This window comes from Bos mutus, chromosome 9 (genome assembly GCF_027580195.1).
Source record: "Bos mutus isolate GX-2022 chromosome 9, NWIPB_WYAK_1.1, whole genome shotgun sequence".
Classification (NCBI taxonomy): Eukaryota; Metazoa; Chordata; class Mammalia; order Artiodactyla; family Bovidae; genus Bos; species Bos mutus.
In genome coordinates, this window is record NC_091625.1 from 13048451 (window position 1) to 13073619 (window position 25169).

At 43.2% G+C, this 25169-nt stretch overlaps 1 protein-coding gene across 1 annotated transcript; it reads right to left on the minus strand.

Moving 5' to 3' along the window:
* Window positions 1-3256: 3256 nt before the first annotated feature.
* On the minus strand, window positions 3257-9756 carry EEF1A1 (eukaryotic translation elongation factor 1 alpha 1). The gene is made up of 8 exons (XM_005902348.3): window positions 9608-9756; window positions 8508-8685; window positions 8072-8251; window positions 7657-7953; window positions 7426-7576; window positions 7072-7328; window positions 6754-6988; window positions 3257-6651 (listed from the first exon to the last, which is right to left on the minus strand). The coding sequence occupies exons 2-8, from the start codon at window positions 8649-8651 to the stop codon at window positions 6527-6529; spliced, it is 1389 nt and encodes a 462-aa protein (XP_005902410.1). The 5' UTR covers window positions 8652-8685; window positions 9608-9756; the 3' UTR covers window positions 3257-6526.
* Between the last annotated feature and the right edge of the window lie 15413 nt (window positions 9757-25169).

Sequence of the window (25169 nt, forward strand, 5' to 3'; positions counted from 1 at the left end):
ATACACACTATCATAAAAATACGGTATTTTCCAAAGATGACCACAACTTCTATCTCACATGCTCTTCCTACCACATGACAGTGACACTCCTCTCACCTAGAGTTGGGGTCTGTGGAGTGAGCCAGTGACTACAGAAATGACATTACATGAATTCCAAAGCTGAGTCCTATTAAAGATAAGGCTTCCATCTGTTTCCCTTAAAATTCTCACTCATGGAACCCAGTGCCTGCCACAAAGAAACCCAGGACACATGAAATGGTCACAGGTGATTTTATGTGAAGAGCAAACTCATTGGAAAAGACCTGATGCTGGGAAAAATTGAGGGCAGGAGGAGAAGGGGGCAACAGGATGAGATGGTTGGATAGCATTGCCAATTCAATGGACGAGTTTGAACAAACTTCAGGAGACAGAGAAGCACAGGGAAACCTGGTATGCTACGGTCCATGGGGTTGCAAAGAATCAGACATGACTTAGTGACTAAATAACAGAAAACTGGGACACATTCCTTCCTCTCCCCACTCACATACCCAAAAGCCAACCAGGGCCTGCTACACAGGTGGTTCTGCTTCAAGTCACTTTAATTGACAAGCCATACACACATTCACACACCCCACCTAATATCAACCTATTTAGGGAAATTGAGATCTCTCAATTGTGCTGATTTCTACTAGGGCAAAGAACTAGTAACCTGTGTAGTAACTGCCTTGTGTAGTGTGTGGATCAAAGACAGACTGCACAATCAACCCATGATGGACATTTGGCCTTAAACAACTGACCTCTGGGCTGTCCTGATACCTGACATTTTTTAAAAAGCTATGAGATGTAACTCACATACAACATTCACCTCTTTAAAGTATAAAAGTCAATGATTTGGAGTGTATCTACTGTTGTGTAACCATCACTAAATTTTAGAATATTTTTAATCATTGCTTTCTCTCTGGCTCTGTCTAGTCTGGACATTTCATATAAATGGAATCATACAAAAGGAAAAAGATAACCAGGGACTTCCCTGGCAGTCTAGTGGTTAAGACTCTGCACTTCCACTGCAGGGTGTGTGGGTTCAATCCCTTGTCGAATGTGGAATTAAGATCCAAAGTGTTGCCGTGCAGTGAGGCCAAAAAACCCAACAAAACAAAAACAGAAATATATAACCAACAAAATCTACTGTATAGTACAGGGAACTGTATTCAGTATTTTTTAATAACCTATATAGGAAGAGTCTGGGAAAAAATGTTAAAATCCCTACGTCATGTCCAACTCTTTTGCAACCCCATGGAATATGGCCCTCGTGGGAATATAGGGATTTCCCAGGCAAGAATAGTGGAGTGGGTAATACCATTTCCCAATCCAGGGATGGAACCCGTATCCCCTGCTTGGCAGCCAGATTCTTTACCACTGAGCCACCTGGGAAGCCCCTGAAACTGAATATATACACATATAACTGAGTCACTTTGCTGTACACCTGAAAAAAACATTTTAAATCAACTATACTTCAATTTAAGAAACAGCTGTAGGAACTGAAGTGTTTAGTTTAGATGTGACTGAGAGGTACTGACTAGCATCTTCAGGTAAATTAGTAACTCTTAAAGAAAATGTAATCAATTAGACGAAGAGAATACCCTAGTTATGTTACCAACAATAATATTTAAATAAATAAAAAATTTCATCCAGCAAGGGGATCATCTAGTAGCCTCCATACCTCAGTCTCATTTGTAATAGCAGTGACAGCGATATGGGGCTTCCCAGGTGACTCAGAGATAAAGAACCTGCCTGCCAAGGAAAGGGATGCTGGAGACGAGGGTTCAATCCCCACCCCAGGTCAGGAAGCTCCCCTGGAATAGGAATGACAACCCACTCTACTATTCTTGCCTGGAAAATTCCATGAACAGAAAAGCCTAGTGGGCTACTGCCCATGGGGTCAAAAAGAGTCGTGGGCTACAGTCAATGAGCTCAGAAAGTGTCAGACACAACTGAGCAACTGTGCTTCTGACAACCCCACACTGACAAAGTAATCAACCAAAAACTGCCATGAGCATATTCAATATCGATTTGAGTAGTTAAAAGGTTCTTAGGTTTTCAAGACTTTTCTAGGGCTTTCTTGGTAGCTCAGCTGGTAAAGAATCTACCTGCAATGCAGGAGACCTAGGTTCGATCCTTAGGTTGGGAAGATTCCCTGGAGAAGGAATAGGCTACCAACTCCAGTATTCTTGTCTGGATAATTCCATGGACAGAGGAGCCTGACAGGCTACAGTCCATGAGCTCCCAAAGAGTCAGACACAACTGAGTGACTCACACCCACAAGACTTATGATTCTATGTAATTGTTACAGAGTAGTGCAACGTTTTCACATTTTTCAATTCATAATTTTTACTTATCCTTTAAGATCTCAGCTATTTCTGACAAATAACCTTCTCTAGACAATCTAAATTACATCTCTTTCACTCTTTCTGCTCAGAGCATCCTTCTTTCCCTTAAGAGCATCACCAGAACTCAGATTTTGCCTACTTAACTCAGTATCTAGTTCCCCCAGTAGACCATCAACTCCAAGGGCATGGACTATGTTTTGTTCACAATCCTATCCCAAGTTTGTGGAATAGAATAGTGTCTGGCACCCCTGTCCTAGAATCTCAGTGGAACACTTAGTCAAATTAAGTGTTAGTCACTCAGTTGAGCCCAACTCTGCAACCCTATAGATTGCAGCCCACCAGGCTCCTCTGTCCATGACATTTTCCAGGCAAGGATACTGGAGCAGTTTGCCATTTCCTTCTCCAAGGGATCTTCCCAACCCAGGGATCGAACCCGGGTCTCCTGCACTGCAGGTAGAACCTTTACTGACTGAGCTACAAGAGAAACCTTACTCAAATTACTTTTCATTAAAAAAATAATCACATCAGCAACTTCCTTGGTGGTCCAATGATTAAGAATTCATTTTGTAATGCAGAGGATGTGGGTTTGATCCCAGGCAACTAACCCTATACTCCTCAACTAGAGCCCCTAGTTGTGCTGCAACGGGAGATAATGATGCAACTAAGATCCCATGTGCCACAACTGAGACCTGACAACAATAACAGCCAAATGAATTATTTTCAAAAAATTCATATCAAAATAAAACTTAACTTCCCTTAAATTACTAACGGTTCACTTTGAAATTTTTTAGCAGTTTCTTAAAAAGCATACACTTGCCAAGAGTAAGCAATCCCACTCCTAGGTTTTTACACAAGGAAAATGAAAGCCTATAATCACACACAAACCTATATGTGAATGTTTAGTGGTTTATTTGTAATTATCCAAAACAACCAATGTCCCTCAGCTGTAAACAAGCTTATAGTTATTAAAAAGGAACAGATTACTGATACATGCAAAACAGATCATCTCAAAGGCATCATGCTAAGTAAAGAAACCAGATTCAAAGGCTATATATGGTATCAATTCAGGTTATGTGACACTGCTAAAAATCGAAACGGGGAAAGAATATAGGTCAGTAGTTACCAAGAATAAGAGGTAGAGAAGAGTGATTGACCATACAGGGACGTGGGAAATTTGGGAAGGGGAAAAGTGACGGAAATATTCTATACCATGATTGTGGTAAATAAACTGTTTTTGGTAAACTTTATCAAAACTTGCAAAATGCTTTTTACAGGGTAAATTTTAATGAAAAAAGTTGTAAGAACTTTAAAATATTCTGCTAACTTTTCTATTATTGCTTACTTGAAATATTAACATGCTCTTTGTTGTCACTGAGCACTCAAGGCTTGGTGATCCATGGACCTGCTGAAGGTTGTCCAAGGTATATGACAAACTCACTAATCTCACTCATTTCTATTAACAGCAGAACTATGTAGCATAACCTGTTTAGAAAAGAAACCCATATGATCCTTTCCAAGTTTTCCATTGGATCAGAGGTCAATGACCTCTCAGAAGCCATGTGGCAGTTTCCAAAGTTTTTTCTAAATCACTATCACCTGAGCAAGCAATGCAACTTCAATTGTGATTTTAACTAGTCTAGGAAGTTCCCGGAGGCCTGCAAACAGAGGACTCTGATGCCACCTGGGTGAGGGACCCTCTAAGTTTGGAATAAAAAAGGACAGAAGTCATGAAAACCAAAACCAGATCAGGAAAAGTTTCAGGAACGTTGCAAATAAAGGAAGATGCATTTCATTCCACCTTCTTTCTCATATGGAAGAGCTTGCTCTTCTCATCACAAGATTGAGAACTCATGCTGCTCATTCCTTTTAAGATACAAGGGAATAACTAATATACCTTTAATAATTCCCAAGTGACTATACATCATCTTGCAGCATTTCACAAGGACATCTAACACCTATCAACAGAAAACATAAAAGGACATCTTGACACACAAGTTTTCATCCCTTTTCTAGAGCTGCGCATTTCAAGAATTGTATATAGAGCCAGAAACAGCCTGTTTTTGGCATGAGCTCAGTGCTCAACCTAACAAAAGGTAACCAAGGTAAATACATTTTAATAAAAATATCTATAGTCCTGTCCTGGTATTTATATACCCCATTCTGCAAATTACTAATAATCAAGCTCTTTAGTATATGCAATTTGCTTTTGGGCAGACCAGAACCCAACCACATGAATTGCTCATGCTCTTGAAAAAACCCCTGAAGCATAGTTAATCTGGCCAAAACTCAACTATACTGCCTATTCTGGGAATAGGATTAAGAATCATTTTTTTCAGAAATCATACTGCCTCTCATATTCTGAAACCACACAAGAATTCCTGGGGCCAAGTTTCAACAAGATTCCATTTCAACAGCTAGGCAATTTTAAAAATGGGGTTTAAGGTCAAGCACCAGTTTGTTTTATAAATCTTTTCAGTCAGTTCATATTCAGAAAGCAACTGTATAAAACTGAGCAAAACATTCATCCTGAATCTAGAAATTCATGTTTTAAACTAGTCTGTAGTGACCACCAGTAGGTGGCACTCACAGCAATTCTGTACAGACAAATCTATGGCTCCAAGCATGCCAACTGTCCTGCTCTCCTTAAACTTCCACTTAAAAGCTATTTTCTGCAATGAAACCTTCCTTGTGAAGACAAGTCTTCACCAGCTATTTACTAGCTAGCAATCTTTATTCATATCTCCTTTAATCAGTTAACACCATATCTGTCAAAACATTAAGGAACAAGCTAGGGACCAAATCCTTTGTCATTTTAGAGTCCCTACCAATGGCCATATAAATTATTTTTATCCAGGAAAAACTGCAATTAACAATCCACCTGTCTACAGCTCACAGGATGCTTTCTATTCATAAAAAAGGCTTCTAGAATGGTATCTGGTGTGATTTCACCAGTTTCAGCTGGATTAATTTTCCTATTATAAAAGCCTAGTTATCAGATACAGAATTACTCAGTTTCTGCAAATGCGTAAGACTTACTATCAAAACCAAGGTTAACTTAGAATTACATTGCTTATACCAGAGATCAATTATCAACTGACCACCTAGTTTTTCCCATTTGTGAACAAGCCCTACAATTGACAGGTTATGAAAGTAATTCCTCTAGAGTTAAGGGTTATTTTCATTCAACTGTCAAATTATAGCAACCTGCAAATGACAAGTTCCAGTTTCCTTTCTAGTTTTTAAAATGGCAGTTAACTTTGAAAACATTAACTAGATGAACCTACACTCAGACCCAAATGGGCCTTACCTCCTCACCAATGTAGCAATGTTCTCATTCACCCAACCTTGCCCATTTGATGAGAATTCCTATAAAGTTCATTTCTATTTAAGTGACAGGAAACACAATTAGCCTCCAGCATCTTTTATTTTTCCTAGAACCTGTATACAATTAACTCTAGCAAGGCAGTACTCAATACTATTAAGTCTCACATTTTAGATTAACTACTTATTATAAATGTGAATGCACATCCTCATACCTGGCAAACTAAATGACATAGATTTATTCATTTATGTAACCATACAAAATTTTATATGCAACAGGAGCTTCTATACTATAGAATCTGACCTTACAAACTAGCTTACATATAAAACAGTTACTTTGTTCATCTGTCCTAATCTAAAAAAGTGTTGCACCAATGCTTAAGATGTTATTAAAACAGATGAGTTCTCAACACAAGGTTAACAAACCTGAAGCTCCACCCTAGAAATACAAACCCATAATTTGAAAATTGTTTTACCAGAAATAGCTTATGAGCAACTCTTACCAAAGTAGTACTGTAGGGAGTTACAGTGTTGACCAAAAGGAAGACACAGGTTTCTCATTAAACTTTTTTTAATGGGTCTCAAATTCTGTGACAGATTTTTGGTCAAGTTGTTTTCATTAAAAAGTACTGATTTTAAAAACTAATAACTTAAACTGCCACACACAAAACATATGGTCCACAAAAACATTCTCCTTTCCTTCTGAATGTTTTACGATGCATTGTTATCATTAACCAGTCTTTTACTATTAAACTTAAATGGCCAATTGAGACAAACAGTTCTGAGACCGTTCTTCCACCACTGATTAAGACTGGGGTGGCAGGTATTGGGGATAATATTCATTTAGCCTTCTGAGCTTTCTGGGCAGACTTGGTGACCTTGCCAGCTCCAGCTGCCTTCTTGTCCACTGCTTTGATGACACCCACAGCGACTGTCTGTCTCATGTCACGCACAGCAAAACGGCCTATGAAAAACAAACATTGTATTACCATTAGAGACATTTTTCAAACCTTTAAGTTTACTTCTAAAACTTAAGTTTTAAATTACAGCAGAAAAACATCCTTACCCAGGGGAGGATAATCAGAGAAGCTCTCGACACACATGGGCTTGCCAGGAACCATATCAACGATGGCAGCGTCACCAGATTTCAAGAATTTAGGGCCATCTTCCAGCTTTTTCCCAGAACGACGATCAATCTTCTCCTTCAGCTCAGCAAACTTGCAAGCAATGTGAGCTGTGTGACAATCCAGCACAGGTGCATATCCAGCACTGATTTGGCCTGGATGGTTCAAAATAATCACCTGGAAAGACGACTTGCATTTAGTTGTGTCTCAAAGACCCTTAAAATTATAGCATTAAATAAAAACCTGTCTCTAAGTGTTACCTGAGCTGTGAAGCCAGCAGCTTCCATGGGTGGATCATTTTTGCTGTCACCAGCCACATTGCCACGACGGACATCTTTGACAGACACGTTCTTGACATTAAAGCCCACATTGTCCCCAGGAAGGGCTTCACTCAATGCTTCATGGTGCATTTCTACAGACTTCACTTCAGTTGTTACATTGACTGGAGCAAAGGTGACCACCATGCCAGGTTTGAGAACACCAGTCTCCACACGACCCACAGGGACAGTACCAATACCTAAAATAAACGTTTACAGCACTTAATAAATGCCTTAAATGCAAGCAGAAGGTATTGTACCAACCCAGACAAATTCTAATGGTTTTATTCTACTTACCACCAATTTTATAGACATCCTGGAGAGGCAAACGCAAGGGTTTGTCAGTTGGGCGAGTTGGTGGCAGAATGCAATCCAGAGCTTCAAGCAGGGTGGTTCCACTGGCATTGCCGTCCTTACGGGTGACTTTCCATCCCTTGAACCATGGCATCTAAAACAAGAAAGGCTGTGTTACCATCAAACTAAACCCCCTTACAGAACTTAAGTCTTAAAAACTTGAAAATCACTTACATTAGCACTTGGTTCTAGCATGTTGTCACCATTCCAGCCAGAAATTGGCACAAATGCTACTGTGTCGGGGTTGTAGCCAATTTTCTTAATATAGGTGCTGACTTCCTTAACAATTTCTTCGTATCTCTTCTGGCTATAGGGTGGCTCAGTGGAATCCATTTTGTTAACGCCAACAATTAGTTGTTTCACACCCAGGGTGTAAGCCAAAAGGGCATGCTCACGGGTCTGCCCGTTCTTGGAGATACCGGCTTCAAATTCACCAACACCAGCAGCAACAATCAGGACAGCACAGTCAGCCTTTGAAAGAAAACAAGTCCACATCCTGTTAAACCAAGTTCTTCAAAAGGATTCATGGCTTTGCCAGTGTAAAAACAGACCCAAAGAGTTATTTTCAGTAGTTTTTAGTCTCACAAACCTGGGATGTGCCTGTAATCATGTTTTTGATGAAGTCTCTGTGTCCTGGGGCATCAATGATGGTAACATAGTACTTGCTGGTCTCAAATTTCCACAGGGAGATATCAATGGTGATACCACGCTCACGTTCAGCTTTAAGTTTGTCCAAGACCCAGGCATATTTGAAGGAGCCCTTTCCCATCTAGAAAGATTAAGGACGATTACTTGGTAACTAAACCATGAACTCCAGCATGAAATTCTTTTCCCTAATTTGGAAAAAATGCTGGATTTCACTTACAACTGTTACACTTAAGTTCATCTACCTTATTTTCAAAAGTTAACTGACTTAGCAAACTTTGCAATTTATCTTTTAACTAGTAAAACTCTAGACTAGTGGCTAGTTCTCGGAAAATCACCACTCAATTCATTTGCTCAGCCAATATTCTTAGTTTGCCTACCTCGGCAGCCTCCTTCTCGAACTTTTCAATTGTTCTCTTGTCGATCCCGCCACATTTGTAGATCAGATGGCCAGTCGTGGTAGACTTCCCTGAATCTACGTGCCCAATGACAACGATGTTGATGTGGGTCTTCTCCTTTCCCATTTTGGCTTAGGTTTAACGGTGGTTTTCACGACACCTAATTGGAAAGGGGTGGAGGTGTGGGAAACTTTAAACCACTGTCCGGAAGCTGAAGAAAAAGCTACGATCCAAACTCCAAGGGCAAATTCCAAGGAGCATTACAACTAGCGCCAAGCTGGCCCAACTCAAGTCTCCACCCATAAGCTCCACCGTCCAGATTCCCCTCCCCCACCCCATGTGTCGCTCTGGAACCACGAGGCATCGAGGGGCCAGGACGGCACCCGGTCCGCCGCGGGGGGCGGGGGTGTCCCAAGGAAGCGGCGCCAGGCAGGGACGGGCCCGGGCCCTTTGTGCGGGTGACTCACCGGCCGCTCCCCTCCCGGGCCGCCGCGTCCTCCATTTTGAAGCCGTGCAGAGGGGCCGGGGAGCGGCCATCTTTCCGCGCACGCAACTGGTGCCGGGCGGGGCGGCGCTCCGCTCGCCCGGCCGCCACGGCTCTCCCGCCCCGCCTCGGCCCAGCGAGGCCGCTACGGCATGTGCGCCGGGGAAGCAGGCCCGCGCTCTCTGCGCCTCGCGGCCGCCCCCTACCCCGAATCCCGACGAGCGCCGAGAAGCCCAGCCTGTCAGCCCCCGGCCGGCCCCGGATGAACCGCCCCGGCCGAAAAACCCGCGGCTGTGTGGAGTTGTTCAATAGTGTGTGTGTGGCGGCGGGGTGGGGGGAACAGAGCGGCAAAGCGCGGCAGGATCCACACGCAGCGGCCACGGTGCCACAGCCCAGGCCTCAACCCAAGCACGAGGCGAAGGGACTGTGAGAAAAGCGCAAGGCCTCGAACTCTCCCCACCCCCCCACCCTCTCACACCCCGAAATTCCGGTGAAGAACATGGTGAAAATGCCCACGGGCGCGGCGGGAGATACACGCACGCGAAGGCCGCGGCCGTCGGCGGAGGCTGGGCCCACCGAAGCCACACCCGGCACTCACCTGTGTCCTGGCGGCAAACCCGTTGCGAAAAAGAACGTTCACGGAGACTACGGCACTTATATACGGTTCTCCCCCCACCCTCGGGGAAAAGGGCGGAGCCAGCACACGACACCACTTTCCCAGTTTACCCCGCGCCGCCTCCACCAGGCACCGGTTCAATCTCCGTCCCCTCCCCCCACGTCTCGGGGACCGTGGGCGATGTACGCTCAGCCCACTGACGAGCGCTGGGCGCCCCGCGCATGCTCCTCTAGACCCAGAGGAGGACGAGAGCGGGTGGGTGGGGGGCGGGGACGAGCACTCCCTCGGTTCCAGGGTAGTGGGAGTTTATCGACGGTCCCTGGGCTTCCCCCGGCAGAGGCGAATCCGCCTTTTGTATGAATTACTCGCTGCACAGCTGGGGGGTGGGGCGGCGAGGAGGCGGCCGGGTGGGGACATCCAGAAGCTTCCCTCTATACCATTCCCGGTTTAAGTGCAGAGACCGATATTGGGGTATCCCTTTATCCTGCAGTCCATCTCCTGTGCCCAGCCTTGCAGTCTCGCGGGTTCCGGACCAACTCCTCGAGCCGCCTGCTGTACCAGGGCTGGTGTCTCACCGGCTCCTGCCCTCAGCGCCCCTTCCGACTGGAGAGAAGTCTAAGGCCCGGGGACCCGGGCGGCGGGCGAGGGCGGAGGCCGACAGGGCCGGAGAATCCACGAGTGGTTCGATTCGGAGGCCAGCAGCCGGACGAATATGCTCCAGGGGCAGTCTCTTGGGTTTCGCCATTCAGAGCTTTTATTCAAAGTTCATACCACACAGTCACGCCATGTGGTACTCCAGCTGTCCAGTTTTTCAGTTTAGAACAGACTTAAATCCTGCAGTTTGCTTTACTTCTAACTCTAGTATTATTACGTTAACGAAATCCTGAGTCTGTGCCTGGTCTCCTGGTACATTTTCCAGTGTACACTCGTTTGATTGCAAGCATGGAAAACCTAAAAAGAGTTTCTCATATTCAGCCTTTCCACATGATCTCATGTAGAGACTAAGATCTCAGCATCAGCAAGCTTATCCACGCAGTTTACTGTCTCCGACACTGCTGTGAAATCACTGCTTCCCAAAAATGGCCTATCCCGTTTAAGTAAATAGCCTCATTTTCCGTCATCCTGTTGATTTTAACTACATTTTAGGCATAAATCTAAGGTGAGACTGGATGAGGCCTTTTTAGTTTAGCAATAAGGGCAAACTCTCAGAAACACTCCTGCAGAAGAAGCTTTATCTTTAATGAGCTTAATTACTAGATCATTTGCTTGGAGAAGAAAATGCCAACCCACTCCAGTATTCTTGCCTGGAGAATTTCATGGACAGAGGAGCCTGGTGGGCGGCAGTCCATGGGATCGCAAAGAGTCGGACACGACAGAGTAACACACATTTTTGTCTCTTCTTCCACATATATAACATCAGGACAACTTTTTGAGCCAATCTGTTAACACAATTTGAGAACCTACTATGTGTCCAGGGCAAAGTGGCAAGTGCAAAAGAAGTACCTCCTTTTGGAGAGGAACCCACAATCAAATTAGAAGAGGAAAACATATATAGAACAGTGGGAAGCAGTTATAGGCAAATTTCCATGGTGTTTACTTTCAATTTCATTCTATAATACAGTTCTTCCAGTCCTAGCTTTCAGTCACTTCTCAGAATCCAAATGCCTTTTTTTTCTTTTTAAAAGAAAGTCTTTTGTTACAACCTTCCTACATCTTGTTTTACCATTCTTGGTAGCCATACATTTCTAAAAATCAAGTTTTTCTTTCTTCATTAGGAGTCTGTAGGCTTGTTTTAACATTGAGATAGTTTTCATGAAAGAAACTAGGCCATATGAAGTTTCTCTAGAAATACGTGTAACATCTGTTTCTAGCAACAAAAGCCTTTTCTATAATGTCTATATTTCTAGCTTTTCATCTTCCACAAAATATTTTTTCACAGTGCGTTTTCCTAGTGTTCTTACCCAGTCATATGCATGTGGAATGAAATTATCTTGATATGCTAGTCCATGTTTGCAATAAGATAAAGATGTAAGAAATACAAGTGAAAATAAATCACTAGCAATAGAACAATGCAAATACCTCTGCTCTTATTAACTTGGAAATATTAATTAATGGCTAATCTCTTGGAACTATATTCCCACAGTCATATCTGTGTATCACAGTGATATTAACAGCACAGTGTTATTTCATATTAAAATTAGGTTGCCACATTAGATTTATTATTTTACATGCTTCTTTACCATGCTTTCTTCCCATACTCTTCAGATGGTTTAGGTGTGTACATTATTGGAGGTCATACTAACAGGACTGACAACATTTTGGAAACTTAAAGAACCGGTTATTTAGTGACAGGAGGGAAGGAAGCAAAGACTAAAGACACCAAAAGTTGAATATTTCAAAGTTTTACATGAAATCCAGAATTGCAGTTAGCATCTAATCTAAGAAAGAAAAGTCAAAATGAAAGCAGATATTGGTAAGAGGAAAACATCCAATATAATTTCAGTTTAGAAAAAAAAGTGAGACACGTGACCTCTGTAAACTAGGCACAATTAATTGAAAGTTGCCCCCAAGGCCTGAGCCTGCGGATCCGTATATACACTTTATAAATACCTTCCAGAGAATCCTTCTTCAAAATAGTTCCTAAAGAACTGCAAAATTCTACAACAGTCCTTGATTGATCACACAAGTCACCTACTGAGCACCACCGACCGACCGGGTGCTTATAGTCCTGTTGCCCTAATGGCCGAGACTTTAGAGAACTGGAGGGATCTCGAGCCACAGAGCGAGTTAGGGTTAGACGGCGGCCACAAGCCGCTGCTTTGAGCAGAGCCCACGTCCGTGCTCCGGGTGGACGCGGAGCGCGGTGGGAAGCGCGTCGCACGGCAGAGCCGCGCGGCTCAGGGCGCGCCGGCGTGCACGCGAGGGCGAGCCCGCGCCCCGCGTGCGCTCCGACACCTGTGGGCCCGCCAGGCGGGCGGCGGCCGCGGAATCAGCTCACTCTGCGCCGAGGCGGCCCCGCCCCGGCCCCGCCCCCTGCTTGAGGTCACTCTCTGGACCAGGACGGCGGAAGGAAGCACCCGGGAGGAGGCCGAAAACCCAGCGTGGCCGGGGCGGGGGATGGTTTTCGTTAGCTTCGCGCGTCCGCCCTTTTCCCCGGACCCTCTGTTTTGCACGTAATCCTAGCACATCTTTTCCCACGACGTTACAGCAGTTAGTGTGCCTTTAACTTAGATACTCAAGCGGTAACAATAACTCAAGCAACAACAAAAACGTTGTTGAGACTTGTAAATGTGTTTTGGGGGTCGCAATCTAAGGTCGTTATTTTGCTTTAGATTTTCCTTCAAGTTGCTTATACCCTTCAGAGTAACAAGCTGTTAAAATACATTGTCGTCAACATCTTCGCGACCCCTTTGGGGAGTGGTGGGGGGAAGATCTTGGTAATAACCAAATAAATGTATTCAGTAAAATAGGGAACAATTTCTTTGGGATATCTGTACAGTAATTGTGATTCACCAAGCGTCTTTCGGTATTGGCTAATCATTCTGTTTCGGGCCAAATTTAGAGCAGCTTTAAGTAATTACATTTTTGCTGTGGCTTGCCACATTTTCATCTTGCCTCTGCAATTGAAAATGATTTTTAAAAGGGTAGTTTAGAAAATGATTATGCCAGGGAATTTGAACTGAGAATCCAAGTAAAATGATACTTCAGAGTGCCAGGCCCTGTTGTAATATTTGCAATATTTAATGTAATCCCAGCACCCATACTTTACACATGGAGAGCCTGTAGGCAACAGAGAGTATGTGGGTAATAGGCAAATGCAGACATAAATTCTTTTTAAAGTTTCGCTTTATTTCTGTAAAAGTAGTAAAAATATATCGCCTTGCTTTTTACACTTAATACATATAGAAGATCTTTTCTGTGAGGACATTGTGTCCAGCAGAGCAGCATTGAAACCCGAAAAATATAACCAGAGAGCTAGTCCTGACTTTTACCAGCAGGTCTAGGCAGTACATGGAGAAGGAAATGGCAACCCACTCCAGTGTTCTTGCCTGGAGAATCCCAGGGAAGGCGGAGCCTGGTGGGCTGCCGTCTATGGGGTCGCACAGAGTCTGACACGACTGAAGCGACTTACAGCAGCAGCAGCAGCTAGGCAGTACAATCTAATGAAAATTGCAGAGGTTTTGGTTCAAGGAGACCTCTGTCTGCTGCTTACAGATCTGTGATACCCAGCAGTCTTCGCTTCTCAGTTCATGTGTTACATGGGTCTCCTCATTACTCTTACTGAGCACCTACCTCACAATTCTATTGTGAGGTAATGTAATGTAATGTAATGACATGAAAAGATACCAGCAAGGGCATTCAATTATCTAGTAAAGACCATGTTTCTGTAGGTATTTTGGAGAACACCTGCCCTCAATTGGTATGCCGTTGTGATGCTAATTTAATTCAGTAGAGAAGATGAACTCTTTGCTATCATTTTATTTGTAAATATGTTGAAATAGGTACATAGTAAAAAAATTGTACAGAAGTTATACAGCGAAATGTTACTCATTTTTTTTTAGTAGTTTAGAGAAAGTATAAAGGATATGCCAAGAAAATTAAGGAAACTAAAAATATTTCTGCTATTGCTCTCATGATTTCAAATCCAGTGCCTACCAGGATATATGCTTTCTCATTTGGTATAAAGGAAAGGATAAATAATCTTCCCCAACTACTTATTGTGACTCCACAATATCTGTGTCATCCACAATATCTATGTCTTCATAGATAACATTGGACTTCCCAGATGGCGCTAGTGGTAAAGAACCTGCCTGCCAATGCAGGAGACACAAGAGACACAGGTTCGATCCCTGCAGGAGGGTATGACAACGCACTTCAGTACTCTTGCCTGGAGAATCCCGTAGACAGAAGAGCATGGTGGGCTATAGTCCATAGGGTTGCCCAGAATTGAACATGACTATATCGACTTAACATACATAGATAACATAGAACGAACACTGGATTAAAAGAAGAGCTGGAGTCTGCTCCCAGCAATTTATTTTTAGAATTATTTCTTTTTATTTCTTACATTATTTATATATTTGGCTATGCTGGATCTTAGTTGCACCATGCAGGATCTTCAGTTGCAGCATGGGGGATCTAGTTCCCTGACCAGGGATTAAGCCCAGGTACCCTGCATTAGAAGCTCAGTCTTAGCCACTGGACCACCAGGGAAGTCCCCAAGCAATTTTATTTATTAGCTGTGTGATCTTGGGGTGAAAAGTCACCCTTTAACTCATTATTCTACTGTACAGTATCTTATGACATGTATTTTACAGAACTGAGATAATGTAACTGAAGATGCAGACCATTTTTACAAACATTAGTGCTCTTATAATTAGAAAAGAATTTGTTAGCACTTTCAAAAAGCAAGAAAGAAAAATCTGTTCGAAACACAGAGAAATTTACTCTGCCAATTGTCATTATTCATTCTAATAATGAGTACTTTAATCCATTCCTTGTAAATATTAGAACTGTCAATTCACCAATATGTGTGACTGTGTGACTGTGTGTGTGTGTGTGTAACTGAGTTCCATAAATGGCAGCGACTTTCAACTTGTGGCCTTCAGTACGATATAGTAATTGAATAGGACTTCAGAGGTCACTGTTTATTTATCCAGGCATCAAACATTAGTTGAGAGGTTTGATCCCTGGTTGGGGAACTAAGATCCCGCAAGCCCTTAGAAACTTATTTTTAAAAAACACTCAATCATCTTACATTTAATGATTGCTTGGGGAAACAGCATGACACACAGTCATTAATGAAAAGGGAAAACCAAGTCTCAGTATCTGGGGAACCACTATGATAAGCTCTTAGATCATCTATTTTTTTTTAGAAAACACTCACTCAAAATGAAAACAGAATCTAAAAGCCACCATGTGAATGTGTGTGTGTGTGTGTGCACATGTGGGCGTGCCCTCAGTCATGTCTGACTCTTTGTGACTCCGTGGACTATAGCCCACCAGGCTCCTCTGTCCATGGAATTTTCCAGGCAAGAATACTGGAGTGGTCTGCCATTTCCTACTCCCAGGGGATCTTCCCGAGCCACTGATCAAACCAGCATCTCTTGCATCTCCTGCTTTGGCAGGCAGGTTCTTTACCACCAGCACCACCTGGACTTTACCACTAGTCCCTTGGACTGCAAGGAGATCCAACCAGTCCACCCTAAAGGAAATCAGTCCTGAATATTCACTGGAAGGACTGATGCTGAAGCTTCAGTACTTTAGCCACCTGATGTGAAGAACTGACTCCTGGAAAAGACCCTGATGCTGAGAAAGAGTGAAGGCAGGGGGAGAAGGGGATGACAGAGGATGAGATGGTTGGATGGCATCACTGACCCAAAGGACATGAGTGGGAGCAAGCTTCAGGAGTTGGTGATGGACAGGGTGTGTGCTGCAGTCCATGGGGTCGCAAAGAGTTGAACATGACTGAGTGACTGAACTGAACTGAGTCCCACCTGGGCATCCCAGGTGGCTTTTAGCTCATGTGCTTAAAAGCTGTTAACAATATCTCCATGAATTTATCTTTCTGCCACCTATGGATCCACAGCAGCGTGGTGACTATTTCCTTTTCTGTATAGTACTGTATTGTTTCCTCACTTGATTTCATTAATTCCATTTGATTCCACTAATTCCAGTTAAGCTGTACTAACCTTTGCGATAATAATAAACTCTCCAAGCTGAAAGAGAGTTTAGTCTCTTTTTTTTTTTTTTTTTTTTTGGCCATGCTACACGGCTTGTGGGACTTTAGTTCCCTAACCAGGGATTGAACCTGGGCCCCCCTGCAGTGAGATCTCAGAGTCCTAACCACTGCGCCACCAGGGAGTTGCCAAGAGATTAGTCTTGATTTACCTTGTGCTCATGAGGCTAAAAGTAACAGCTGCCCATCTTTATAGCCTCCATTCTTTTGCCTTCAGTGGTAAAGTGGCAAGGATTTTATTTATTTTTCAGTCAGCAAGGATTTTAAAGTGCACATCTTACAGCCAGACTGCTGCTGCTGCTGCTAAATCGCTTCAGTCGTGTCCGACTCTGTTCAACCCCATAGACGGCAGCCCACCAGGCTCCCCTGTCCCTGGGATTCTCCAGGCAAGAATACTGGAGTGGGTTGCCATTTCCTTCTCCAATGCATGAAGGTGAAAAGTGAAAATGAAGTCGCTCAGTCCTGTCCGACTCTGCGAGACCCCATGGACTGCAGCCTACCGGGCTCCTCCATCCATGGGATTTTCCAGGCCAGACTAGTTAGGTTCAAAGTCCAGCTCTGATATGTGACCTTTGACATTGCTTAATCTCTTTAAGTTCTATTTCTTCATCTGTAAAATAGGGATACTCATGTTACTGAGTTGTTATGATAATTAAATAAGTTAATTTACTTTGTTTGTTTGCCTCACTACACAACTTGTGGGATCAACCAAGGGTTGAACTCAGACCTTTGGCAGTGAAAGCATAGAGTTCTAACCACTGCACCTCCAGGGAATTCCCGTATAATGTATATTTTTAATATTCGTTACATTTTCTAAGTGTTATATAATTTTGTGTGTTTATTAGCCTATCCTCAGCACCTAAAACAGTTCCTGCCCAGTAATTGTGTATTAAATGAATGAATGAATGAATAAAGAATTAGTTGCATTCCTGTGCCATTGTTAACTAATTGACTCAAAATTTAAAAATATATATATTTTAGTTGTAGGAAGTGTGTATATGCTATTGGTAGAACTACTTAAAAATTTGGGGTAGAGGGTCAACATTAATCAGTATGTTATGGAAAAATAATGGCTGAACACTTCCCAAATCTGGTGAAGGAAAGTCAATTCATTCAGTGAAACTTAAGCAAGACAATAAGACCCTTCTTAGGGAAGACTTCCCTGGTGGTCCAGTGGTTAGGAATTCACCTGCCAATGTAAGGGACAAGGGTTCGCTTGCAAGTTCAGGAAGATTCTACATGGCTCAGGGCAACTAGGCCCATGTGCCACAACTACTGAGTCCATGCACTGCGACCATGTACTCTAGTCATGCCATAGAGCCCGAGCTCCGCAATAAGAGAAGCCACCGCGAGGAGAAGCTCAAGCACGGAAACTGGGGAGTAGCCCCCACTGGCCCCAACTAGAGGAAGCCTGAGAGTAGCCACAAAGACCCAGCACAGCCAAAAATAAATAATGAAACAAGGTAAACAAATTTAAAAACAAAGAATCTGCCTGTCAATGCAGGGGACACAGGTCCCATCCTTGGTTGGGGAAGATCCCACAAGCTGCAGAGGAACTAAGCCCTTGGGCCACAAGTACTGAAGCCAGTGCTCTAGGGCCCATATGCCATAGAGGAGAAGCGGCCACAATGAGAAGCCTGAGCACCCCAGCTAGAGAGTAGCCCCAGCTCCCCACGACTAGAGAGTGGCCCCGGCTCATCACGACTAGAGAAAGCCCTCACACAGCAACAACACCCAGCACAGACAGAAAAAAAAACAAGCCAACAACAACCAAAAAACAATTATAGCTTAAAGGACAGGTATGGAAGGTGAATGGGCCGATCCAGTTGCAAGGTTTCTAGTTAAGGGTGTGTACTGTAAACCTTAGAGCAAACAGTAAAAACAAATGCCAGACGATACAGCTAAAAAGCCATTAGATAAAATGGAATTCTAAAGAATGTCCAAGCAATCCAAAAGAAGAAGAGGAACAAAAAGCCAAAGGAATAAAGAAAATAGTAAAATGGTAGACCTAAACCCAATAATTACAATAAATGTTAATGGGGAGAATGCTCTGACTGTGCAGTGATTAGGCCTCTGCACTTCCATTGCAGGGGACATAGGTTCCATCCCTGGCCAGAAAACTGAGATCCTGCATGCCGCATGGCATGGCAAAAAAAAAAAAAAAAAATTAATGGGCTAAGCACTTTAATAAAAAGCAGAGTTTATGGGACTTCCCTGGCAGTCTGTTGGTTAAGACTCCATACTCCCAGTGCAAGGGAGCATGGGTTCCATCCCCAGTCAGGGAACTAAGATCCCATAATCTGAGTGGTTTTAGGAAAGAAAATTCTTTTAAGTGATTATAATGGACTTGGCAAATACTGTTTGGTGGAATTATCATTTCCTTATAACAATTACTTAATGTATGCTACTTTAGTCATTTCATTGTTTCTTTCTGAGCAGGCTCATTAATGTTTAATATAAGCATTATTCCATTTATAATATTACCTTACTTAATGACATATTTTACCAGTCAGGCTTCCCTAGTGGCTCAGTGGTAAAGAAACTGCCTGCCAATGCAGGACGCATAGATTTGATCCTTGGGTTGGGAAGATCCTCTGGAGAAGGAAATGGCAACTCACTCCTATATTCTTGCCTGGGAAATCTCATGAACAGAGGAGCCTGACGGGCTACAGTCCATGGGGTCACAAAAGAGCTGGACACAAATTAGTGACTAAAACAACAACCCCTGAATTATTCTTGCCTCTAATATTTACTCTGCATCCTTAGGCAAGTTCCTGAGCTTTATTGAGCTTCTGTTCCTTCACTTGCAACAGAATGTAATACTTAATAGATTAAATGAAATAATGAACGTGAAATGCTTAGCACACAATCTGGCACACAGTGAAAGTCCAATAGACAGTAGTCATCATCATTAATGATGACAAAAGTTAATTCATAATTCATAAATCTTAAAAACATTACAACTAACTGATGAGAAGAGACATTCTAAAGTTTTACTTTCCTGTTGGTACTTACAACAAATTCGTGATTATCATTGTATTTTAAGGAACTAAATGGGAAAAAAAAAACCCGTAATAACCCAAAAGAAGCAAAAAATACCTCACTATATATATACCCCTAAGTAAATTTCTAAATGAACAACAAAGCAAAATAAATAAATAAATAAATAAATAAATATATATATATATATAGCATTTTTTACAAAATTAAGTTAGTCTCTGGTAAAGTCTTCCTAAATTCAAAAACATTTATTCCAACACTAAACTTTAACAATAAAGGAAGTAGATGAGAGCCAGACAGCAGAAGGAACCTATTATTAGATTCCTAACCTGAAGCAAAAGTTGCCTACAGAAACCCTCTTCAGATGTGGGCACATCCATTATGTGACAGGAATGTGGGAGAAGATAAAAATCACCGCTATAGAATGGAAACTGGGACCCTTCACTCTCAGAACACTCAGTTGGAATTAGAAAACAGGATTCTATGAAAGCAGGAGGAAAAAATGCATTCTATGTTAATTAACTGTCATAAAATGAAACCATTAGTGCAGGAACGTTTTGCTCACAGAACCTTTCCGTGGCCACAGGAGTTGCTAACATGAGCCAAGCACAGGTTGAAACATGGCTGGTCCAGCTCCTCCCTCTAGTCTCATTCCAGATGCTCTGTTCTCAGAGCTATCCTCTCTCTCCATCACTGTGCTTTTCCATTGTAGCTCCTTCTTTCTTTTCTTCTTGACACTTTATCAGAACATGCAATTGCCTTATCCATTGGCTACTATTGATATTTCAGTTTTGTCTTGTCTCTTGGAATGTATAATCCACGAGAGCAGAGACCTTGTCTGACTTTTTCTTACCAGGGTATCTGGTGCCTGGCACATAGCTGCTGTTGTTCAGTTGCTCAGTCGAGTCAGACTCTGTGTCCCCATGGACTGCAGCACGCCAGGCTTCCCTGTCCTTCACCATCTGCAGGAGTACATAGTAGATGGTCAATAAACATTTGTTGAATGAATGATCGAATTAATGTAATAGAGAGGGAATCTAGGACTTTAATCTGCTTTTCCTCCAATAAATTTCTTACACTGACACATGTTCCCATGTGGCACTAGTGGTAAAGAACCTACCAGCCAATACAGAGGACGTAAGAGATGCAGTTTCCATCCCTGGGTGAGGAAGATTCCCTGGAGGAGGCACGGCAACCCACTCCAGTATTCTTGCCCTTAGAATCCCCATGGACAGAGGAGGAGAAGTGGGCTGCAGTCCATAGGTAACACAGAGTCGGACACGATGAAGCAACTTCACACGCACACACTGACACATGTACACTCTCTTCAGTTTGAGAATCAATCATAGAAACCTTCTTTTGGTATTAAAAATCATTCCAAAATTCATGTGTTTTCCAGCAGCCCTCCTAACGAGCCCTGGTCTTTTCCTTTTTTGAGTTTGTACTATGTTTTCTTGGGCTTCCCTGGTGGCTCAGATGGTAAAGCGTCTGCCTGCAGTGCAGGAGACCCGGGTTTGATCCCTGGGTTGGGAAGATCCCCTGGAGAAGGAAATGGCAACCCACTCCAGTACTCTTGCCTGGAAAATTCCATGGACGGAGGATCCTCGTAGGCTACAGTCCATGAGATCACAAAGAGTCGGACAGGACTGAGCAACTTCAGTTTCAGTTCAGTTATGTTTTCTTGTTTGATTTTTCTAGGAGTTTGTTTAGGAGTTAGGGGTTCACCTAGGCCCTCAGAGGAGACCCTAGACATTGCTGCTTGCAGCAAATGTGTGTGTTATTTGCGCGGTCGTATCCGATTCTTTGTGACTCCATAGACTGTAGCCTCTCTGTCCATGGAATCCTCCAGGCAAGAACACTGGAGTGGGTAGCCATTTCCTCCTCCAGCGGATCTTCCTGATCCAGGGATCAAACCGGGGTCTCCTGCATTGCAGACAGATTCTTTACCAGCTGAGCTCCCAGGGAAGCACCTGTTTCTTCTACCCACCCATGAATCCTCCCCTCATTCAGTCATTATAGCATTTACTGAGCTCATACCTATACTGGAACTCTTCTAAGTGTTTTGTGGATATTAACTAATTTAATCCTTACTGTTATTCTAAGTGTTGGTACTGCTATCCTCAGTTTACAAATAGGCAAGCTTTAAAAAATTTTTCATTTTATTTATTTTGTTTTAGGCTGTGCTGGGTCTTCATTGCTGCACACGACCTTTCTCTAGTTACAATGAGCTGGGGCAGCTTGATAGTTGTGGCTTCTCTGTTGTGGAGCACGGGCTCTAGGCACACGGACTTCAGTAGCTGTGATACACAAGCTTAGCCGCTCCGAGGTATGTGGGATCTTCCCGGACCAGGGATTAAAACTGTATCCCCTGCACTGGCAGGCGGAGTCTTAACCACTGGACCACCAAGGGACATCCCTAAGCAAACTTTTTAAGCATTATTGTTCAGTGGTCCTTGAGAAGGAACTGACAATCTTTTATAGAGTCACATAGATAATGTTGTTTTTTAAAAGTGACGTTAATTTTCCAAATTGCTTTTGGCACATATAAAACTGATGGAACTGTCATTAAGCAAAATTACATATAGTGTCCTCTAATTAGGGGAAGTGCTGCCATATAAAGCCTGTTGGGATGAAGTCAGTGCTGAACAGGAGAAATGAGCTGAGTGCTGGGGCTGCAAGGAGGAGACTGGAGAGTGGAAGGAGCAGGGCTTGGGCTGGAGAGGTTTGAGGCTGATCAGGTCTGTTCTCCTCCTGAGCCCCGTGATCTTGGGTGAGGGGTGTAAGCTTCAGTTTTCTAGTCTGTGAGGAGGAGTGACAAAGCCTCTTGAGGTCCTTCCTGAATCCCCACGCTGGACTGAATGCCGCACTCTGGGCCTCACCCTGTTTTTGCATATCATTTGCCACACTGAAAGCACGTTTAACATGGCCCTCTTACTCCTGGATTGTAAATTCCTTCACGGCAACAGTGTCTGGAAATGTTCCCAGCTCCCACCAGGACCTGGGTGAACCCCTCATTTCCGGTGAAATCTGACTTGGTTAAGAGCTCAGCTCAGTCACATTCTCAGGGAAGCCTGCCCAGACCCCTTTCCCACACATTCTATTGTTTCATCATCCCCCAAATCTAGGACAGTTTCCTTTGCACAATATTTTTAAAAATATATGTTTGCTGTCATTTATTTATTTATTTGGCTGCACCAGATCTTCATTGCGGCACGTGGGATCCCATGCCACAACTGAGCATGCAAACTCTTCCTTGCGGCATAAGGAGTCTAGTAGTTCCCTGACCAGGGGTCGAACCCCGCACAGGGAGCAGAGTGTTAGCCACTGGACTCCCAGGGAAGTCGCTGCATACATTTTTTTATACAAAAGTTTCTGTATTGTCTTCCTTCGGCACACTTGACTTAGTTTATAAGGCAAACTAACCCCTCCCCTACAAACGCCACAGACCACATAGGCCTTAAGAAAACAAGGAGGGACTGGGTATATATGGTTTCCCATTGGATTCTCTGCACCTGAGGAATTCTCAGAGAATTCCTCACAGAGAATATGGGTCTTAAAAGATGTAAAGAATTTCTGCTGTCATTTGAGACTGAGAAAGCAGTAATGATTCAAGACATGGCTTGTTTAAGGAAAGTTGAGTTGTCATAGAATTGAGTGGTTCTAGAACACTGCTTCTCAACCAGGGGATGGGTAGCAATGTCTGGTGACATTTTTTATTGTCATGACCTGCGGATGTTCCTGGAATGGAGTAGGTAGAGGAGAGCTTAGAGATGCTGTTCCTGTCTTACAGGGCTCCCTCAGGACAGCCTCCACAATAAAGGATTATCCAGCCCAATAGGCCAATAGCACTGAGTTGGAGAAATGCTGTAAACAAAGCTGGGAATCCCCCTGCGGTCCAGTCTTTAGGACTTGGTGCTTTCACTGCGGTGGCCCAGGTTCAATTCCTGGTCAGGGAACTAAGATCACACAAGCTGCATGGCATGGATAAAAAATAAAAATATAATAAAATAAAGCTGAATACACAGTTTGAGGTTTTATCATGGAAGTTCCTGAGTCCATATTTACAACTTCCAATACTGATTAGGACACACAGGTACTAACAAATACTTGTGGGGCGGATTTAAGACCTGAATAACCAATTAAAAGTTAAACTGGGGGCAAATGTTTGAAAGGACATTTTGCCACATACAGAATGAAAGAGGAAATACTTTTCCTCTTTAGGCAGGTAGATGTAAGCTCAGTTCTTTCCAGATATTTGTCATCTTTGAAAGAGTTTTCTCTAAAAAAAAACCACTTTCTATTTCCACAGAAGGATGGACATTTTTGAAACAATTCAGCAGTTTCATCATGACTGGGTTGGGCTTGACCTAATCACAAGTCCTTCCAAATTAGAGAGTTTTCTCTGGTTGGCGGCCAAAGAGGAAGTGAGAGGTCTGAAGTATGAGAAGTATTAGGAACATTTGAAGACAGAGGGGCCATGTGACAAAGGACGCAGACAGCCTCTGGGAGCTAAGAGCAAGCAGTTCCTGACTGATCAGCAGCAAAGAAATGGGACCTCGGTTTTATGACTAAACAGTGAGATAGGAGGGAAGGGGGCAGGGCAAAACCTTAGAAAGAATGGTCTAGCCTGAGTACATGACATAAGCTCATTAGAATCAAATGATGGTCCAAGACGGCAGATGAGTCGACCACCACTAGACCTCAAGCCTCAGTATGTGCTCACTGTAACACATCAGCCTGGAGTGCTGCGGTCCATGGGGTCGCAAAGAGTAGGACACGACTGAGCGGCTGAACTGAACTGAACTGAACACATCAGCAGGCTAAATGACACACCCGCAGGTGCCGGAAGAGTTCCAAGCCCAGCAAAGACCAAAAAGTGGGCAGTAGCCCAATTCCTGGAAATCTCCACCCCTTTCCCAAAATATTTGGAATAATCCTTCCATTCATTAGCCTATGAAATTAACCAGCCCATATAAGATGTGAAAGTAGAAAGTGTTAGTCATTCAGTGTGTCCAACTCTTTGTGACCCCACGGACTGTAGCCCACCAGGCTCCTCTGTCCATGGAATTCTCCAGGCAAGAATACGGGAGTGGGTAGCCATTCCCTTCTCCAGGGAATCTTCCCAACCCAGGGATTGAACCTGGGTCTTCTGCATTGCAGGCAGATTCTTCCAGTCTGAGTCAGGAAGTTCCTCCATAAAAGCTCTTTCTCCTTCTGAGATGATCCACACTCCCTGGAGTGTGTTTCCTCTCTAAATAAAACCATTTCTTACCTATCACTTTGTCTCTCACTGAATTCTTTCTGCCATGAGGCATCAAGAACCTAAGCTTCATTAGTCCTGAAACCAGGTATGTGATATCAGTTGGAAGAAGCTGGTTTTGGCTCAGTTCAAGTCCCAATCTGAGTTACAAGGGTTTGGTGCAATGGCTGTCATATGTGGAGACATCATTTAAGTCAGTTCCTAGAAGATGTGACAAAAAGTTTAAGGAAGAATGGGAAGAAACCAGAATGCCTCCTATATAGATTTTTTGTTTTTAAAGGCTGTTAGCTTCTTTAATTGAGGCCATGCTAGTTATTATTAACATTGTCATCTAAAGGTCAAGGTTGAGCGGCCCCTAAGGTATTCGACCAGTGTGGCTGGTACTTGGAGCCAAATTTCCTAGAATTTGTAATGAAGGGCTTAGAGAACATTACCATCCCCTGAAGAGCTTTGTCCTGAGGTATAGTGAGATGGAAGAGAAGCTAGCCTAGGGTGGCCAGCCAAGTCTTCAGGATTATGTTACCAGATGTTGTGATTAATATTCA